This window comes from Cibotium barometz, chromosome 15 (genome assembly GCF_041138505.1).
Source record: "Cibotium barometz isolate CiBa-2024 chromosome 15, ASM4113850v1, whole genome shotgun sequence".
Lineage (NCBI taxonomy): Eukaryota > Viridiplantae > Streptophyta > Polypodiopsida > Cyatheales > Cibotiaceae > Cibotium > Cibotium barometz.
In genome coordinates, this window is record NC_141060.1 from 10,853,069 (window position 1) to 10,874,300 (window position 21,232).

The 21,232-nt window shown below is 43.4% G+C and overlaps 1 protein-coding gene across 3 annotated transcripts in view; it reads left to right on the forward strand.

Moving 5' to 3' along the window:
• Window positions 1-20,674, forward strand: part of LOC147630967 (BRISC complex subunit Abro1-like protein) — a 35,654-nt gene extending 14,980 nt beyond the window's left edge. Inside the window, exons 3-4 of one of the 3 annotated variants that reach the window (XM_086809310.1) lie at window positions 15,073-15,146; window positions 20,080-20,674. In XM_086809310.1, coding sequence (XP_086665436.1) covers window positions 15,073-15,120 — 48 coding nt within the window. In that variant the 3' untranslated portion in view covers window positions 15,121-15,146; window positions 20,080-20,674. The remainder of the gene's footprint in view (window positions 1-15,072; window positions 15,147-20,079) is intronic. The other 2 variants (XM_086809309.1, XM_086809311.1) reach the window with 2 other exon arrangements.
• The last annotated feature ends 558 nt before the right edge of the window (window positions 20,675-21,232 follow it).

Sequence of the window (21,232 nt, forward strand, 5' to 3'; positions counted from 1 at the left end):
AATTCAGCCTATTGATGATGATGTACAGGATACAGATTCTGTAGGTGATGTGTCCAAAAGAGCTAGGACAGAGGATGATTTGCAGAGTCAAGCAGGTGGGTCTAGCTCCATTCCTGTAGCCCACAGATCTTCATTGCCCACCGTGCCTTCTCTAAAGAGGGCAGGCATTAAAGCAGGCATACAAAAGCAAGCTGTCAAGGAGGCCACACGTGAATTGACAAAGTTGTTTATACAATGCGCTTTGTCATTTCACGTCGTGCGTACTCCTCGTTGGAAGAAGGCCATTAAAGCTATCAGCCGCATTGGGTATGAGTGGGAGGGTCCATCTTATGAGTCCCTTCGCAAAACCCACTTAAGGAAGGAGAAGAAGGCAGTGGAGCTTGAGATGGAGCCTTTGAAGGCAACCTGGCAGAAATATGGATGCACATTGCTTTGTGATGGCTGGACAGACATGAGAAAGAGAAATGTATATAACATTTTGGTGTCCTGTTGTAAGGGCACAATGTTTTTGCGTGCCATTGATGCCTCGGTTCCAGGTACAGTTGTTACTGGAGCATTCATATGGAGACATTTGCGTGAGGCAGTGCTAGAGATTGGCCCAGAGAACATAGTGCAGGTAGTTACAGATAATGGGTCAAATTGTGTATCTATGGGCAGGATGTTAGAGGATGAGTTTCCAAAGATAGTGTGGACTCCATGTGCATCACACAGCTTGGACCTCTTGATAGAGGATGTGGCCAAAATTGGGTGGATTGCCGACCTCTTTAGTATGATGTAAATTGTAATCATGTATGATGTATTAAGAATCAGGATTCAGTATGAAATTTGAATCATGGATTCATCATTCATGATGTATCATGATTCATGTATATGAAAGTTGAATGTAGATTTTAGCATTAAACTGTACCAAACATAAATTTATGGACACCCCCCTAAAAAAAACCTGGAAAAAACACCTGAAAAAAAATTTGAAAAAAACTTTTAAAAAACTTTTGGAAATTTGTTTGAAACGTTTTTGAAACGTTTCAAACACGTTTCAAAAACGCGTTTCAAAAAACGTGTGGCAACTATGTTCCCGACCTTATATGAGGCAAGTTTGTATTTAGCCCTTCGTGGTTGTATTTAGCCCTTTGTGATTGTTTTCTTTTTAACTAATTGAAGGATCTTTTTCTCGGAAAAAATATATATATATATGTTGTCTAGACAGCTTAGGATCATCCTTCTTACCCCTCAGCTTCTTTTCAAAGTCCCCTTTTGGATCCTGGGACTCATTGGGCATAAACTTAGGTGGCTGTCCATTTCTAGCTCTGAATTTTTCCTTGTAGTGTGAGCTAAATTCTTGGCTTTTTGATGCTCCCTTCCCATACAGTTCCTCCAAAATAGTGGCTGAATATATCAGCTCTTATAAAGTGCTGTGAGGATACACTGCTAGGCTCTTCAGGATGAGTCGTTGCAGCCCTGACTCAAATTTTCTTTTCTTCTCATCTTCACTAATCATCATGAAAGGTGTGACCTTGAGAAGATTCCGCCAAAACTTTGAGACATATGAGGAAACGGACTCACCTTCATCCTGTGTCAGCCAATCCCATTCCTTCCGTACATCTTTTTCATAGTGGGGAGGAAGAAACTAATCATAGAATTGCTCCTTGAAAGTACTCCACGTACGAGCAGTTGTTCTGTCCAAGAGCTTTGCCATCCACCAATCACTTGCGGCCTCTTTAAGATGCATTCCCACATGCCTAAGCACAAACTTCTCTATGAAGTCCTTAGTGCAAAAGGCTATTTCAAATTGCCTTATGAATGCAAGTGCCTTAGTGGTGTCCAGCTTTCCATTATAGCTCTCGAATTCGATGTCCTTGTCCCCCAACTTGAACTCTTTGGCCTTCTAGCTGTGCCGAGCATCCCGTCGCTCTTGTTCATCATCCCCTTCAACATGTCTACAATGGCGGCGATGCCCAGATCTAGGGCTGTTTTCCCATGCAAAACCCTCCACTAGGGATGGAACTCTGGGAGAGCAGGAACATACCCAGAACGTGGAGATATCAAGTATTAAAGGCATTTAGGGCATTCAACACATCAGGTCGTGTACAGGTGAACCAGCCGACAGGTTTGTATCAGGCAGCCGACAGCATTTATGAGTCGTAGACATCTAGCCGACCAGTAGCATACCTTAGTATATATAGAATCGCATCATTCTTTTAGTCACATCTTGCATCTTCTCAGTGTTTCCGTCTAGGGAGCAAGGGGAGTCAGCAATTCATCATCATCATTCAGCAGATCATCAGCACATTCAGCAGTCAGTCAGTCAGAAGACACCATACAATTCATCTCCCGCCTCCTACATAGAGAAAAGCCAGCATCTCAAGGGTCGACCTCAGCATTGGAGAAGGGAACATTCAATCAGCATTAGCATTCAGCAAATCTCTGTCTTCCCGAGATAGATATTCATCTAGGACAGGCATTGATCTTCATTGTAACCATTCATTTCATATAGCTGCATTGCATTGCATTGATCTAGGACAAGCATAGATCTTCATTGTAACCATTCATTTAATATAGCTGCATTGCATTGCATTGACACCTTTGTCTATCTCTTAAGTATAATTACGTGCAGTTTAGTTAAGCCTAAGGTTGTTTTACTATGATCGATCCCTCGCATATCACATTGGTATCAGAGCGTTACAAGGTAACCAGCCTTAGTTCATGTTCGTTCCAAAAGTCATTCAGTAAACCAACACGTTAGTCAATTCCGCTCAATTAAATCCAGTCCTCAAGATCTTGCAGTTCAAAGGTAGGACTAAAACCACGGGCTCGCATCTCTGTGAAGATCCATCTAGTACTGTGTGGCCACGGGCCTCCAAGCCTTGGAGTGCGGGCTGAAATTTGGGCCAAGAGGAAATCCTTCCAAGGCTCACCACCGGGTTGGAGTCCTCTGATAATCAACTTGCTGAACAGGGCACGGCTCTGTATAGTTGCATCAATGAGACCTAGCCCCCCTCTGCTATGTGGCCGAATGATCACTCTCCATGCCACCTTGCCTCCCATCACTTCCGGCCCACAAGAAGTTCCAGATCAAACGCTGTACCTGGCCAATACAAGCCCGAGAAAAGGCCCAACACGAGGTAGCAGTACCAGGTTTGCCACCATCACTCTGCCGGCTAGGGATAGCCTCGCCGAGCTTCAGTATAGAAGCTTCTTTCGAATTCTCAGAAGAAGCGGAGTGAGCTGCTGCGCGGGAGAGATATCAATGCCAACTTGGCAGCCGAGGTATCGGACTGGAGTGCCCCTCGAGATCCACTGGAAAGCCGCAACTGGATTGTTCTCAGCTCTTAGAAAAAGTAGGGAATCATCACCAAAACATTGAATAACCAGTTGTTCACTATGCTTAAGCTTTAGCCTAGTGATGTTCCCATCTCTGCAGGCCATTTCTAGGGATATCACTAGAGGATGAGAAGCAATAGCGAACAAAAGGGGGGCTAGAGGACAGTCTCGTCTCACTGATCTATTGATCTCAAACCCACCTACCACTCTTCCATTCAACAGTACATTAGAGTAGCCTCCCCAAGTAAGAGTATAAATGCAAGTTGCTATTTTGGTCCAAAGGACCAATGGATCCTGTCATATGCTCTCTCTAAATCCAGTTGTAACATGATGCATTTTTGTTGAGTTTTTGATAGCCGCATCTCTTCCCAATAATGCAGCAAAAATATTATCATATATTGACCTACCTTTGATAAAGCCATGTTATTTTTTGGACACCACATCTTGCAACACTGGAGTAATTCTAAGAGCAATTACTTTGGCCAGCATTTTGTAAATTACTGTTAGCAATGTGATGGGCCCCAGCGACCAAATCTGTTACAGGCTGTTTGCTTTGGAATAAGTTTCACCAACCCTTCTTTGAAATCCTTATCCATTTGCCTTGTATTGAAAGCTTCCTACAAATTTCACCCACAAAATCCTTCGAGGAAGGCCAAAAGGTTATAAAAAACTCTGTGGATAGACCACCCCCGCCTGGGGCTTTATCTCTCCCCAGTTTTAACAAGGCACACCAACATTCCTCCACATCAATATACCTTTCTAACCACCTTGCTTTGTCTGGATCCACATTTTGGCTCAGTATGCCCAGCAACCTATCTTCAGCTTGAAACCTCCTCAGGAGCAATCTTCCTTCATGCTAAGAATAGATCCCAGGAATTTAACCCATTTCTTAGCAAGAGTATTCATATTAATCAAGGGAGTCCCATCTTCATCCAGAATGCTACCCACAACCTCACTATCACTCTTCCTTTTTGGAAGTTTGAATAAGCTACTGTTTGGTTTCCTTTTGTTATTAAAGAATTTTCATTTAGCCCAATTATCCTGTTCTCTGGACCATCTATCCTCCTCCTCCTTAATACTAGCTTGGCACTTGAAATACAAGGCAGTATCCTCAACATTCAAACCTTTGGTTTGTCTCTTAACAAGAAGTTCCTCTAACAAAGTAGCCCATTTCCTTCTTTTCCCTCGCCCTTAATTTATCCACAGCTCTGATAATCCCCTGTATTTCATTGGCAAACTGCCTTCGGCGCCATCAACCCCCCTTCTCCTTTTAAGTTTTCTAATTGCTTCTTTTGTATAATCCACAAAGAGAGGGTCCTTAAGAAGCAAGTTATTCACTCTCAGTTTCCTTGTGGGGTAGTGAGAGAGATCAATGTAAGCCATATTTCTATTTCCAAGGCAATAAAGAAACCAGCTTTTTCTTACTTGGTCTTTGTACGTGATAATGTTGAACATGGTTCTGTAACTCCCATAGATCAAGATAAGATTGATTTCTTAATTGATTATGCTGATTGTTTTGCTGGCTCCCTTCCTGGACAGCTACCCCCAGAGAGGCTAGAGGATCATTGTATTAACAGAATCTCTGGTAGCTCCCCTCCTAACCGACCTCCTTACATGGTGAGTGCTGCCCAACTGGAGAAAATTATGACTCAAGTGAATGATCTTCTTGAGAAAGGGTTGATTAGACCAAGTTCTTCGCCTTATTGTTCTCCAGCTTTACTTGTGCAGAAAAAGGATGGGTCGTACAGAATGTGTGTTCATTACATGCCCCTTAACAAGATAACCATCAAGAACAAGTTTTCGATTCCTAGAATCAATGCTATTCTTGACAAGCTTGAGGAAGCTTCTTGTTTCAGCCGTGTTGATTACAGGGCCCTTAACAAGATAACCATCAAGAACAGGTTTTTGATTCCTAGAATCAATGCTATTCTTGACAAGCTTGAGGGAGCTTCTTGTTTCAGTCGCATTGATCTTAAGAGTGGCTATCATCAGATTAGAGTGGTTGTCACCAGCTTGGACATTTTCCAGTATGAAAGGGGTCTGGTGGACTCCAGGATGTCTAAATATTTGGAAAGTACAAGCTTTGGGAATGGGAGATTATCTTAGAATACAAAGGACCACACTCCTAAAATTTAGGAGAGTTGCTATTTTTGGCCCGACTCCGATGGAAATTTTGTTCGCGTCATTATATCTAGAATCGAGCAGACACCGAGAGTTAGCAAAGTGCATATGACAGAATGTCTACTAGTTGGGATATTTTTAGAGGTAAAGATTATGGGAGAACCCATTTCTTAGATTGGGACATGTGGCAAGAAAGTGGATCAAAGTGAGACAAGTGGCCTCACACTTGTCACTCCAGCTATTGTGTGGCTCTCCACTTGTCATTGTAGCCTTCTCTTGCCATTTTATCTCATGGGAGGCCCAAATCTATAAATTGGAGCCCTCTCTCTTCATTAAGGGAGGTTCTCTTGATGCACACTAGCCTCTCCCACCATTACAGGCTGCCCTAATGATGGCTACTCTCTTTCTCTCTCTCTTGAAGGCTGCCCATGAAGAATACCGGTTGTTGGGGATTGTTATTATTGGCTTGGCATTTCTACAGTCCATGTTCCGGCTTGGTTGCCTCGTGTTGGGCTGTGTTATGGCATTTGTATATGGATAATCCGGCATCTCCTGTGGGGAGAGTAAGGCCCTCAAACCTTGTACATGATATTATTCTCCTTGGGTAATAAAATACTCCAAGGGGGGGGTCGGCCCATTCCGGCCTCTATGCGGTGTCACATGTGCAAGCTCCATTTTCAGCATTTGTGGCTGTTTTGTCCAGCTTTTATGTTTCATGCGAAGTGATGATGGATATGTGTTAAGGCTGTGGCCATGTTTAAATGTTGTAATACGCATTGATGGTATCAACAAGTGTGTCAAAGGCCCTAGTCCCCCGGGCACCCACTGCGAGTTTACATTGGTATCAGAGCATAGGTTTTCTTGGAAGCAGAGGCTTTCTTCTATCAATAAGGAAGAGAAAAGATCTCAAGTGGGGACCACACTTACCATCATTGCTGTTAAGCATGGCCAGTCGCTTCATAGCTTATGAAGCAAAAGCATGAGCAGTAGATAGCTTGTTGATCTAAGGATTTATGAATTCACAAAATTTTATCTTGGGAGTGTGGAGTTGGCTGAGTTGGCTTTATGTGCACACGTTTAGCACTCTTTCCATATGGATATTGTGGATTATATTATCAAGCTTACATGCAAGCTATATGGAGATATATCTCGGGATATCTTAAGGATATGGTAAGGAGATATTTCTTTTGGCTTCATGACCAACCTGACAAAGAAAAGCTAAGTATACTTTGAGTTTGCAAAGTTGGTGCTTTTGCTATTTACTATGAAGTGTTTTTGATGTTCACTAACGCTTGTATAGCCATGCAAGGAGAAAGGTGTTGTTTACCTTGAGATGGTTTCAGGGAAACATTGTTTATGGCTCCCTTTATTGGGATGGATTATATCTATGGAGATTTCTTTCTTCGACGAGATTTATATAGATATTGGGCTTCACAAGAAATTTCTATGGACGAATTTGTCCCAGTTTATAGAGAAGAAATATTTGGATATCTCATGGATATGATGCTTTTATGGATAAAAGTCCACCTCTACTCCAAGGTGTGTGGTTAGCACGGAGTATGTGGTAAGAGTTATGGTATACAAGGATTATGGTATACAGGTCGATGGATTTCTGAACTTCTTTTCTAGGGGTTTGGATCCATCCTCAGGTTTATGGATTATGTTTATGACTCCCTTTTTCTGGGATGGATTATTCTTTATGGCTCCCTTTATTTGGGATGCATTGGACGTATGGAACTCATGGTTCACATACCTTGTGTAGTGTTCTCTTGTCCTACGTGCTCTCTTGAAGATTGTTTCTACCATGTGTGGGTGGAACAATAGAAAGCATATGGAAGGGAACATGGGCACTTCAAAGGGTAGTGACAAGCACAACATACCCTGTGTAGTGTTCTCTTGTCCTACGTGCTCTCTTGAAGATTGTTTCCACCATGTGTGGGTGGAACAATAGAGAGTAGATGGAAGGGAACATGGGCACTTGAGAGGGTAGTGTGAGTTGGTGGCCGAAATGCCTACAAACTATTGGTGGCCGAAATGCCTATAAACTATATGTAGCAGAAATGCTTATGGAACACCAGGCTATCTATGCCTGCGAGTGATTGTTTTATCTTGTTACTTGAGCCCACCTCTCACCCAAGGTGTGTGGTCAGAGTACCAACACGGAGTGCAAGTTGTAAAGTGGACATGACGCGTGGTTGGCACAAGACTTATGTCTATGCCAAGGGTCATGTGGACCGATGTCTTGTTGGCAGGAGACTTATTTTGTCTCGCTTATTTACTTGGGACATGGATTATGATATCTGGACTTATGGGACTGATTTGTCTCGCCCATTTACTTAGGACATGATTATGATATCTGGACTTATGGGACTGTTTTGTCTTGCCCTGCCAGAACTATGGAGAACCAGCCTTTCTGTCACCATGGTTTGTGCTCTTGAATGGCACCAGTTTGTGTGCATAGCACATGTTTCTGTGCGAGGCACTAGTTTCTTGTGCATGGCACTTATTTAAGTGTCTTAGCACCTGGTTGGTGATTTTCATTGCCATATGATTATCTCATTGATATTGGTGATTGAGACACAATTGGCTCTTGTGCTTGTGTCTAGCATATCTTTCATGGAATTCTTGCCCATTTATTTTGGGACATGATTTTAATATTGCTATTATGGAGACTTATTTAGTCTCACCCATTTCTTTGGGACATGGATTCTTCAGTTATATTAGATTTTTGAGACTGTCTCGTCTCACCCACTCGATGGGACATGATTATATCTTAAATATATGGCTTGAAGCTTAAAGTTGCGGACAACTTTTAAGAAGCTGGGGAGGATGACACCAGCCTTGAACATTTTCCAGTATGAAAGGAGTCTGGTGGACTCCAGGATGTCTAAATATGTGGAAAGTACAAGCTTTGGGAATGGGAGATTATCTTAGAATACAAAGGACCACACCTAAAATTTAGGAGAGTTGCTATTTTTGGCCTGACTCCGATGGAAATTCTGTTCGCGTCATTACATTTGGAATTGAACAGACACCAAGAGCTAGCAAAGTGCCTATGACAGAATGTCTACTAGTTGGGATATTTTTAGAGGTAAAGATTATGGGAGAACCCATTTCTTAGATTGGGACATGTGGCAAGAAAGTGGATCAAAGTGAGACAAGTGGCCTCACACTTGTCAGAAAGTGAATCAAAGTGAGACAAGTGGCCTCACACTTGTCACTCCAGCTATTGTGCGGCTCTCCACTTGTCATTGTAGCCTTCTATTGCCATTTTAGCTCATGGGAGGCCCAAATCTATAAATTGGAGCCCTGACAGTGGGCTCTCAGTTAACCTTGGTAAGACCAAGGTTATGGTGTTTAACACTACAGCTCAATGGGTTCCTATTTTCACATATGGGCAAGAGATTGACTCATATACATATCTTGGAGTGGTGTTCACTGGGCGCACATTTTCCATGAGGAGGTTAGCAGAGGCCAGATTGACTAGGATATGCAACACTAGGAGGTCTAGAGAGGATGTGCTCACAGGTACAGTTTCAGGAGCCACGCACTAAGTTGTGGCTTTTTGACACGCTGGTCACATCGGCTATGCTATATGGAGTATAGATTTGGGAGCCTAGCCTTGATCGTCACAGTCGATCAGGACGCACATATGATGGATGGAGATCGATGGAGAGACCACTTGTGTCCATGTCACATGCACTCTGCACTCAGTGCATGGTGACAAGATGGCTCATCATCAGAAGTGCAACAGTTGTACAGTATTAGAACCCAGTAGGATGATAATTGTCGTATGCCGTGACCCCATTGTACATCCTCAGTCCAGGATAAGTCAGGCACGAGCTACGTAGGTCATTCCTCAGCCTTAGCGGGTCAGTCAGTCAGTTAGTCAAGTCCCTTAACCCACTTGGAGAGAATCATTCATGCATGTAGAGTCAGTAGAAGCCTTAGGGTTTGCATCAGAAAGCACTCTGCACTCTGCATCCTGCATAATATGCATGCATATGCCTGTGCATCATTTAGAACATCCCAGAAGCCTTAGGGAATTTACTAGGATTTATCTGGTATTTTTTCCATATTTTATAGTATTTATTTAGCATTTATTGTCATTTATAAATATAAACTTTATTAAATGACTAGCCAACTTGACCAACCTCTAGCTAGTATAAATAGGCTTGCATAGGGCTTAGTTTCTCATTCAGTCTTCAGTGTGCTAATATGTAGTGCTAAGTTCATCATGCCTGGCTATGGATAAAGTCATATCTTCACTACACAACTATCATATGCATTCTCAACTCTACATTGCATATGTATCATAGACTCACTCCAGCCATAGTGGAGAAAATAGCCAAGATAACTCTTCCAGTGCTTTCCAATTTCCAGGAAGAACCCACACACAAAGGAAGATCGCACCTTGTGAGGCCCACAGCAAAGGCTTATGTTCTAATTCAGCACTTAATAACAACAGATTGACAGCTGGACAGAGGACACGGATACATTTTTTACATTTGTTTTGTCTCATAGGCCAATTTGGCCTCTAGTAGACGTCAATTTCTTTCTCTCTCTTAATTGATTTGCTTCCTGCGTGTGTGTGAGAGAGCTTCCAAAGAAGAAGGAAAGAAAGAAAGAAAGAAGAAAAGAAAAAGAAAAGAAATAAAGCAAAAAAAAGGAAAAAGAAAAAGAAAAAAAGAAAAAAGAAAAAGAAAAGAAAAAAAGAAAAAAGAAAAAAACAAAAAGAAAAAAAAGAAAAAAGAAAAGGAAAAGGAAAAGAAAACGAAAAGAATAGGAAAAAGAAAAAAAAAGAAGAAAAAGAAAAGGAAATGAAAAAAGAAAAGAAGAAAACAAAAAAAAAGGAAAAGAGAAAAAGAAAAAGAAAAAAGAGGCGACGAAGGGCAAGAGGGCAGGCTAAGGGAGGGGGGGGGGGTGCGCGCACACGGAGAGGAGGAGGGAAGGGCTGGCGGAGAGGGCAACGAAACAAAGGTTATGGAGGTGGGTGCCTGGCGGAAAAGAAAACAAAAGAGAAGGGGGGGGAGGTCGGCACTGAGGGGGGGGGGTTGGGGCAGGCGCAACTGTGAAGAAAGAAGGGAGGGCAAGAGTAGCAGGCAAAGAAGGAAGGGGAGGGAGAGAGAGAGAGAGAGAGCAGGTCGCGCTATGACTTTTACCTTCCGATTATCTTCTACATCCCAATAAGCGTATGCTTGAACAATAGGCTTTACAAACTTCGCCTGTATTTTGACTCGATGGTCCTTACTGATGTCAAGAAGATTACATTTTTTGCATCCTTACTTAAGGATACTGCCTTAGTTTGGTGGCAACGGCGACAACATGTTGGAAAAACGGTTATGACGTGGGGAAAATTTGAGTAGGTCATTCGTAAGCAATTCTTTTCTGCCAATGCGGTTTTCAAGCCCGAACTCGTTTACGCCACTTAGACCAAACTAATTCTTTGGCTTCTTATATCTCGCAGTTCACTAATTTGATACTGGAGATTGATTCTTTGTTCCCAGCGGACGAGCTTCATGCCTTCATTGAAGGTTTAAACCCCACACTTTGTACCGATGTGCAAAAGCACAACCCTGTCGACCTTGCTACTGCTATTCATTATGCCGAGCGCGTAGTGGATCTGAACTCGAATTCTCAAACATTGGCCTCTCAAAGTTATTATGGCAATGGTTCACGTATGGCCCGTGAAAGTTCTCAACAATCCTCATCGGACAACTTTCAATTCAATTCCGACCCAACTCCCCTTGGCAACATTCACAACAACCTCGGTGACAAGAAGGGTCATCTTTTAATCATTCTCAGCGTCAACAGTTCCTTCAACCACGTGCATCTGATTGTGGACGAGACTCTGGACGTGACCAATCTCGTACTTCTCGTCCTGCAATAGCTTCACCTTCTCGTGAACAACAAAACACAGGATTGTGCACAATTTGTAATGGCAACCATAGATGGTTTGAATGTCCTAAATGACCCAATGCTTCTCAAAAACGTAATGTGGAATCTTTAGCTTCAGAAGATTGCTCCGATAATTCAAAAGGAAAATATGCAGGAGCTCATGCACTTCATGTTAGTCCTAACCTTGACACAGATATGGCAAACTTTATTGAGTCAGTTGATGATGACATCGAGGATTCTTCCAACATGACTTGAAACAAATAACAAGATTATATTGAAAAGACCTTGGATTTTTTATCTCAAGATGATGAGTCACCAACGATGGACTTCTTTGAAGATATAGAGTTTACAAAAGCAAATATAACCCTTGTTTCAATCTTACCCACATGGGATGACACAATCGATATCAAGCAAGAGGATAAAATTTTCAACACTGTAGAGAATTTCAAGCAATCTTCTAGCAACTTGGATGAGTACTTTACTACTATGAAGCGGAACACTTCAACAGATACTATTCAAGTATCATCGAGAGAATTCATGGTTGAATCTTCGGATTTTTCTACATCGCGATATAGCCAAGTCAACTTCAAGGCCAACATTTGGAAGTAGACAAAGAAGAAGACATTAAAGAATGATACTACAACTTGGGATTTAGCATTTAAAGCACGGCAGCAAGACAATAAAGGAAACGTCTTCAATATTTCTGAGTGCAAGCTTCACCACAAGCATAAATGGCCTAATGACGAAATGTTTAGCAGAAGTCTCTTATTTAGCTCGAGTCTTATTTTAAGTGGGAGAGAATGTCATGATTGTGACTTAATCTCTCTTCATTACCCTTAGTTATCCTAATTACTCTTAATCATTGAAGGGACACCAGTGTTGAAGGGTCACAACTTGTCACTTTGGTCATCACCAAAGGACACATCTCTTCAAAGGGACACATCTATTGATCAAACGACACATCTCTATGTCCAAAGGACATAACTATTCGTTCAAGAGTCACACCCTTTCATCAAGGATGTGCCTCTTCAGGCCCTATTTAACAAGGCCTTGTGTCTTAATGCAAACAACACAGCTTTCCGCTCTTTGCCTCATGTTTACTCAAGTATTTAAGCATTAAGATATTTTAATCATGTTTAATTAAGCTAAAAGCTTAACACTAGGTGCTTGGGGTGTGGAGCAAGGAAGGGCAGCCACACGGAGTAGGTTGACTTCTTTTGTAGAGGGCATATGGGCTGTGGACAGCAGTAAGTACTGTGGTGAGGCTGGCCGACTCCTTGCACAAGAGCTACAGGGCTGGTGGACTCTTGGAGCAGGGGCAATAGGGCTGGTCGGCGGCTGAAAAACAGGTTGCTGGGCTGGCCAGCTCTCTCTCTCTCTCTCTCTCTCTCTCTCTCTCATTTTTCATTTTGTTGGGATGACAGAGGATACCCCATACAGGTACTCCGATTTGTCTCATAGGCTGAGTTCAGTCTTTTGGAAGATGTTAATAAAATCTTTCTTTCTTTCTTTCTTTCTTTCTCTTGCTGGTCAGGTTTCCCACAAGCCACAGAGGGCCAGTCAAGTTGCATAACTGCTCCCTAAAGCTGGTTGACTTCCTCTACTGCTTCTCTTTTGGCTGGCTGTGCTGAATTACAGCAAATCTCAGCCATACTTCATGGGTTTCCTTGACATGGAACAGATACAGGTTGTGCTGGGCTTCAACATAGCTTCATGGGATGCAAAATGATTGGTCTAAGTGTTGTTTTGTGGAGCTGCTGAATTGCACAATCGTGTGGACAGCCGTTAAACTAAGGAAGAGTTGGTGACTGTTAAGCCTAGATTGGTGACCAAGGGCTTCGTTTCACGGGACAGCAGTTGGTGACTGCTTTGGCCCTGGTTGGTGATCGAGGGTTGGCTTTATCTGCACAGCAGTTGGTGACGGCTTTGGCCTTAGTTGGTGACGGAGGATTTGTTTTCTCTATTGGGCAGTTGGTGACTGCCTAGCTCAGGTTGGTGACCAAGAGCTTGCATTGTTTTGTTTTTCACAGATTTGGATAATTTTGGTGCTGGCTGAGGAGTGGAACTCTCGGGCACCGGCATCTTGTACAAGAGAACACTCTGTTGATAATAAAGATACCGGGGGGGGGTGGGGTTGGCCCAACTTCAGCCCCTAGTGCTATGTCATGTGCAAGATTATCTTATGTGGTTTCAGGATGTATATGTACATGATGTATTGATTCATGCTCATGTTGTGATGGATGCTGAACGTATGCTGTGATTTGGGCCACTGGTTTTCTGTATTACACATGCCCGCCTGGGACAGTTGTCCTTATTAGATCACAAAGAAGATAAATGAGGTAGCTTAACAACTAGCTCTACCTCATGGAATCAAGATTCGCCTTGTGTTTCAACTCAGTTGTTTGAAAGAACGTTTGGATTAAGATGATGAGATTGTGCAAATGGAGAAATCTCTAATCTTGAGGACATAACTAGGTATGGTCCCATGGAACTCGAGTTGGTTCTGGATCAACGAACTAAATGGCCTCGGTATATGGTTTATTTAGAGTACTTGATTAAGTGGGAAGAACGGTCTGAGGTCGAGGCTATGTGGGAGTCAGTGCGTAGTCGGAAGAGTCACTTCCCCAAATTCTTTGCTGAGGACATCAATGGTTCTTAAGGGGGGAACTATGCTACGTTCCTAATCCGTAAACGAGGTTTAACACGTCTAACTTTAGGTTAGGTTAACCAGAGATTGTGGGTTAGGCATCTTATGGGGAGGCTAGTGGTATTTATTAGGCATGGGCTATTTATGTCTCATATGCCTATATGAGTGACTATTTGGGTTAGTTTGAGGGAGAGCTCCTCAGACATGGACTCAAGGCCCGTGAGACTACACCGTGCGTACATCGAAGGGGTGTGTTCTGGTGTTATGGGATGCTAGGGCTTTGCATGTAGAGCCATGTCTCGGATGCAAATAATCTTCATGCTCAGGGGTGAGCTTGATTGGCTCTATGGTTGGGCAATGAACTAGATGCCAGAGTTTGTGTTTCAATGTTTTACTTAAGTCTTAATTGCAGGGTCTATTAGCCTAGGTGCTTAATAGAGGAGTTCCGGGGCTCAATACCAAGCTATCTCGCGTGGAGTTGCATAATACTTGCCCCCAATCGCCCAGTGACACACCTAATAGCACATTGATGTACACAAGCAGCCCTTCTAGAGTCACCTTGGAAATGACCACCAGCTGCAGTGCACCCGATGTCCATGGGCCTCTGGTCTGTAGTAGTCCTCCATGTGGCAAGTTCAGATTTGGGAGATGCTGGAGCGACATAGGGACGCCCCTCTATGGGCAGAGGACACAGCGAGCCTCTCAATAGTCATAGACTCCCCTAGTCAAGATATTCTGGATGGATGAGGAGGATGTCTCCCCTCCTTGCTGCTACTATTATCCCACATTGGTTTGAGTTGTACTCATACTCACATGTGCTTTGCCTTGTATTGTATTTACTATTGTCGCATGTATCCACAATGCACATGAAGTAAACAAATAGGTAGCCTTCTTTTGAGTTCTTTTTAGTCTTTTCCATGGCCCAATATTTCATGGATTTGTCGGATGTTAATATTACTTCTCTCTTTGTGTGTGTGTGTGTGTGTGTGTGTGTAATCGTTGGCTTTAGTTTCAGGCAATGGACAGGTGTTAGCGTCTCAATCATTAGAGTTAATAGCTAATTGATTAGTTTTAATTTCTAACAGGAAAAGGTTAACACACAGATGAGGGTAAATTCTACAAGCTTGGAGTGATGTTTTTTCTTGGATGCAAGTGTGAGGTATGCAAATATCTAGTTTCAGTTAAAAGCAATGCTTTTACTCTTAACTATAATGAGCTTTTAAGTGCGGTAAAAAGTTTTTGACTAGTCCAGTAGTTGGCCTCTTTTTGGATTGCAATAGAGAGTATTACACATAGGTGGCATGAAAACAAAAAACACAAAGAAGTTATACCGAGTTAGGCATTCAATTTGTTTGCAAAGTAAGGATTTTGTTTATGTACCTCTATGCAAATTTGGCTCCATTTAATTTGACTAGTGTAGTGGTCAGTTGTGTTGCACAAGGGAAGGTGTGGTAAACAAAGGAATGGAAATAGAGTGGGCGCATTCTTTTAGCCTTCATAGTTGTAGCTTGTTATATTTGAAAAGTGCTCATGATAAGCTTTATCTATTCACACCAAATTTTTGCTATGTAATTTCTACTATTTTGGTTTGATGCCGTAGGTAGTTATTGAAGTTGGTGAAATGGGATGTCAACATGGGACACTTCATTACAGGGGCATGCAAAATTGCCAAGCTCTTGTTTTCCAAGATGATACTTGTTTTGGGGGTTCCTAGCCTCGAAACACTTTTCCACCCTTTCCCATTTCCAAAAGGGCATGCTCTAGCTATTTTGGTTTCGTTGTTTCCCTGAAAACCGTTGGCAGTACAACACAAAACCCCCCCCCCCCCCCCCCCCCCCCCCCCCCCCTCCCTCCCAAAAAAAAGAAAAAAGAAAAAAGAAAAAAAGTTCAGGTCATGTTTAGATGAAAATTTTACACGTCTTCTTTCTTCTCCTCTCCCTTTCTTCCCTATTCCTTTCTCTTGAATCTTTTTTTTCTTCGTCTTTCTCTTCTCCTCTCTTCTTTCCAACTTGTATGTTCCTTACGAACCCTTGCTCTACTGCTTACTGTGCCGACTCGCTCATGGGGCAGGTTGTGGGCCAATTATGGCCTGATGGGCATGGCCTTGGGCCCCATGTGTGCTGCCCATGGGCTGTCCACAGCCCATGCCCCTTGGCCTAGTGGTGTCATTAGTACCATGTATGGGTTCACAGACACTTGACTTCGTAGACTTTGCTATCGACCTTGGACTAGCTGTCCTGGCACCACGACCTCGGGTCTAGTAAGTGTTTGGGCTGTTTGTTCATCATAACATCATGCAAGAGCGTTACATCTGGTGTGTGCACGGGTACTACAGGACTTGTGCGGGACTTGCACGTTTGACAGACTGACCGCCCTTGGGAAGTAGTACACCGGTGACTCGTTCTGAAACTGGGAAGCAGGGATCTTGTAACCAAATCACTGTTAATACAATTAAGATTAACAAAATAACAATAACAACATTCACAATTCCATAAAGATGGACTTGAAAGTTTGTACACACATTAGGGTGGGAATGGGTTTGATGTATACACACATTAGGACCCTTGCCTTATTAATGATGTGTTAGCACAATCTTGCAAATACATTTGCAAGATGAAAACATTATTTCAAACAAGTGGGTTGTTGATGTAGATTGTCATAGGGGCCTTCCCTAGGTTATCCAACCTTGGGCCAAGAGTCCCCTGGTGCCCTCTCTCAATCCTTGCTCCAAGCCCTAGTTGGGTCCACAGCTTCGCCTCACAAAACAGTCCCTCACGCATCCACGTGAAGTTTTGTGGGCCAAGGAAGACCAGGCGGTCCCCAAATGGGGAGCAATAAATCTTGGTAAAACTTCGCCAATTCCAAAAGATCATCTTGTTGAACTCGTGCTTCCCACAGCTTCCTCTTCAACATGGCGGCACCACCAATGGCTTCGGGCAGTAGTGTGAGTACAAAGATGTCACGTGCACAAGGCACTGCAATGTCTAATCCTTGATCATATCCCTCATTAGGCAGCAATATTAGTGCATTTAGGGCATCTTCATCAGCATGCATCAGGTCCGCAGCAGTTCAACACACATATCTCTGGTTGGCAGCACTAGAATATCAGTCAACAGCATTGTGTGAGTCGGCAGCATTTATCAGTAATTTATGGTGAAGAGTTTGGCATTTTATGTCACTCGTCATGTTAGAGGACAAATCAGCTGGCCGACCAGCATCCAAACATCATATAAATAGAAGTAGCATCTTTTGTATCATTTCATCTCTCCATCTTGGAGTTGGATCATGTATAGGCAAAAGAGTAGTCAGTAGCCCTTTTGGGAAGGGGCCTATGGCCTATGTAACCTTTTCCTATGTACATAGTACATTATATTGGAAAACCTCTCTCTCTCTCTTTGTCTTCCCCTGGAGCAAGGTAGCAACTAGTAGGGGAAAACATGTCTCAACCTCTGGAAGGGGAATAGGATGGTGAGACAACCTTTCACACCCCCACGAAGGCACCAAATGCCTACTGCAGAAGACTGAGGGAAGGAATCATGTCCCTTGGCTCACGAAGGATTACGAAGATGGCCTGACGAGATGAGGCCCTTTATGAGGAGATACAGCTTCACATAAGGACAGAGATGAACACCATGCGACGGGAGCTTGAAAAGGAATGGACCGAGCATATGCATGCCCAAAGGAAAGTGATATACAAAACACTGAAGGAAGAGATATATGTCCAATTGAAGGGAGAAATGCAAGCCCAAGTACGGGTTGAGATAGAATTAGCCCAAGCCTTGATGCACACGGAAATGAAAAAAGAGATGCAGAAATGGAAGGATGACATGCTCCGAGAGATTGGCACAACAGTTGCATCGTACGAAGGCACTTTGAAGACATGTATGGCTGACCGCGAAAAAGACATCACAGAAATGCAAAACACTTTGGAATCATGTAAGGCAAAAGTGGCTGCAGGTGAGAAGGAAATGCATTCATGGGCTGAAATTGCCAGTGCCACAAAGAAACAAATTGAAGAAGTCATGTCCACCGCATCCTCTCCAACCTTGACCCCCACATCCCACTTGATGAGCTTACCTCACAACTCGCAGCCACCCTCCATACGTCCGGTGCAACCGCCTTCCCGCACTCTAGAGCCACCCCTACATCACTAGGAGGGATTGTCCCACATAATAGCTGGTACGACGAGGAATGTCGTGATACCCGAGCCCGTCTACATCAGGAGGTGGCACTAGGATCCACCACTCACTTGCAGGCGCGAGTGATCTTTCAATGTCTCACACGGAGGAAGAAGAGAGCCTAACTAGCCAGGCTTGAGCAGGAGCTATACCAGCTATTTCTTGGGAGGGACTGTAAGGAGGCTTGGAGGATCTTCTAGGATCATTGCTTGCCGACTCCGATTACTTCACCCAGCACCTGGCACACCTATGCCACCTCTTTCTACCATGCCCCCAAGCAGCCACCTCTCCCCCATCCACCTGAACCTCGTCCCCCACACTCTTCCTTCTTTCACCTGAGCATGGTGAGTGATGCTATTGACAGGATGTAGACTGGGAGAGCACAAGATCACGATGGACTCCTCACCGAGCATTTCTCTCATGCTAGGGAAACGCTAGCCCCTTTACTGGTTCACATGTTTAACAGGGCTCTATGTGAGCGCTTCCCCACCAGCTGATCATCGAATACTATTGTACCCATCTTGAAAGCAGGTGACCCCATGGACCCCAACAACTAAAGGACTATCATGATTGGTCACACCTTGGCCAAGATTTATGGTTCGATTTTGGAGCATGAGCTTAGTAGATGGTCCGAGGAGCAGAGACTCCGAGCACCGGGGCAGGCAGGCTTTAGGAGGGGGCACTCGACACTGGATCATATCTTTACACTATGGGGGATCATTGAGGAGGGGAGAGCTCATGGACATTGGATATATTGTTGTTTTGTGGATTTCTGCAAAGCTTTTGATACCGTCCCACGGGCCAGACTGATGAGGTGACTGTAGGATACGGGAGTGCTAGCAGAGATGCTTTGGGGGATCATTACACTCTATGAGTCGGTCACAGGCAGAGTACGGGCTCCAGGAGGTGACTCAGAGATCATACACAGCACTATCGGGGTGAAGCAGGGTTGCCCCTTATTTGGTCTATACATTGACGAGATCTCGGATTACATAGACAGATAGGGAGGACCAAGAGCACATTTAGCAAGAGTCTTGATACCGGTCCTCTTGTATGTAGATGGTTTCTGATTCACCAGTGGGGCTACAGAGGCATTTGGATGCATTACGAGCCTTTTGCGAGGGCTGGGACCTCACTGTGAACCTTGGAAAGACCAAGGTCATGATCTTTAACACCTCCCCACAACGTATAGGTAGATCTGTAGAACAGTTTACATGCATATATATATATGGGTAGCCAAATCTTCATAATCATCTGCTGTCCTCAGTGTTGGACTGTAGAGAGAGTTTCTTTGCAGGCGAAGAGCTAGCCAGGAGTGTGTAGTAGGTCACATGGCTGCAGATGACGTTTTCACTGAGCCATATCTTTTGTACTAGAGATTCAACTCAGCATGTATGGGTTTGTGGGCAGCTTGCGTAAGTCCGGAAGTGTATTTTATATGGACACTGCAGCTGAGGGCAACTGCAATGCAACTGGGGGCAAATGTGACACACCTCATGTGTGGTACACAGAGGATGGCATGTACATGCCCGTGGGTAGGCGCAAGTGCCATGTGGCACTCCCACTTGGCAGTGACGTGATAGTGATGATGTGGCATCAATGATACGTGGCAGGTCATGGATAGCAGGCCAACAACGTAAACTAGCCGACTAGTAGCATTGGCGTATATATACATGGGTAGCCAAATCAACACAATCATCTATTTTTGTCAGCGTTGGACTTCAATTGTATTACTCCTTTCTTTTACGTGATACAGACAATAGTTTAGGACTCGTTTGTGTGCTGTATATGAGACATCTTTGAGTGCACAGGTTAGAGCATGTTTGTCCTTGGTATTCTTTGTGGACATTTCACCTGTGTTTCAAATTGCTTATAAATAATAACCACAAATGGGATTTTTGTATGGTTTTGCAGTATGCCTAATAATGCAATGGCTTGGATCATGTAGGAGGAACTGTAAACAAGGGGTATTCGACGAAGGAACTAAAGGATACAATTCAAATGAGGGCCTTCTTAACTGTGTCCTAGGCAGGTAGAGAAGTAGAAATTAATTGTTCTTCTAGTCCAGTCGTAGCTACCACATAGAAGCAAGCTATAGGATTGCATGTCGTTGAGGTAGGGGCTGTTTAGTCTGGCGCCCCATAATGAAGGCTATCTTGTGGAAATTGTGTGCCTCTGTTTTGTAATCGTCTGTTCCAGGAAAATGTTTGCTGAATATAAGTTAGCCTGCATGCCATCTTGGGACTCCAAGCACGCATTGGTGTGTGGCTCTTTTGAGATGTCACAGCGAGGCCAATCACTTCCTGTACATGGTGCTGTCACGTTACAAGGCAGTCTTTACATATCATTTCCCCTCCCCTTTTTTTGGCGAGTGAAAGGTGGAGGCATGGCACATAATAAACCATCTATAACTTGCCGAGATAGATCGTAAGGTTTTCCTATAGATGTCTTGTTCATTCTGAATTCAACTTTTTGTTGAAAAGTTGTTCTGTTTATGTATGGAATTTGCTTTGGGGTTGATTTGTTCCCATTTATATTATCATGGGTTCTTTGCCGTCCACTGTCATGTAGCCTGATGGTGAAGTGTGTGGTCTCCCAGGCTAAGAACCTGGATTTGATACTCGCCAGCCTACAACTGCTGGATGCACTGTCTATAACAAAATAATTTTTATCGCGCAAAAAAATCTGAGCTATTCATTGAAGTGATTGGTATTAAGCCAAGAAAGGCATTAAAAGACTATAATGGTGATGTTGATGCATCCTTCAAAGCATTAAGTGCATATCAAATGATATCCAATCCAAGGTCCAGGCTCGTAAGAAATTTTATCATTACCATTACATCTGTGCTTTATATAGATGGGCATGTGTGTTAACCCCTTTTCAAGTAATGCTCTTGCGTGAGGGTGGTTCAATGCTAATTATGTTCTTTAGCATGAGGGTTGGTTAGTGATTGCGAATGATTTCCTCTAAAAACTCCATCTCGTTTATGGAACGCATGATAAGCAGTTTGTTTGATGCCCATAGAGTATTTCAGAAAGTCAGTTGAGTCTGATTATTGGTGGTTGAA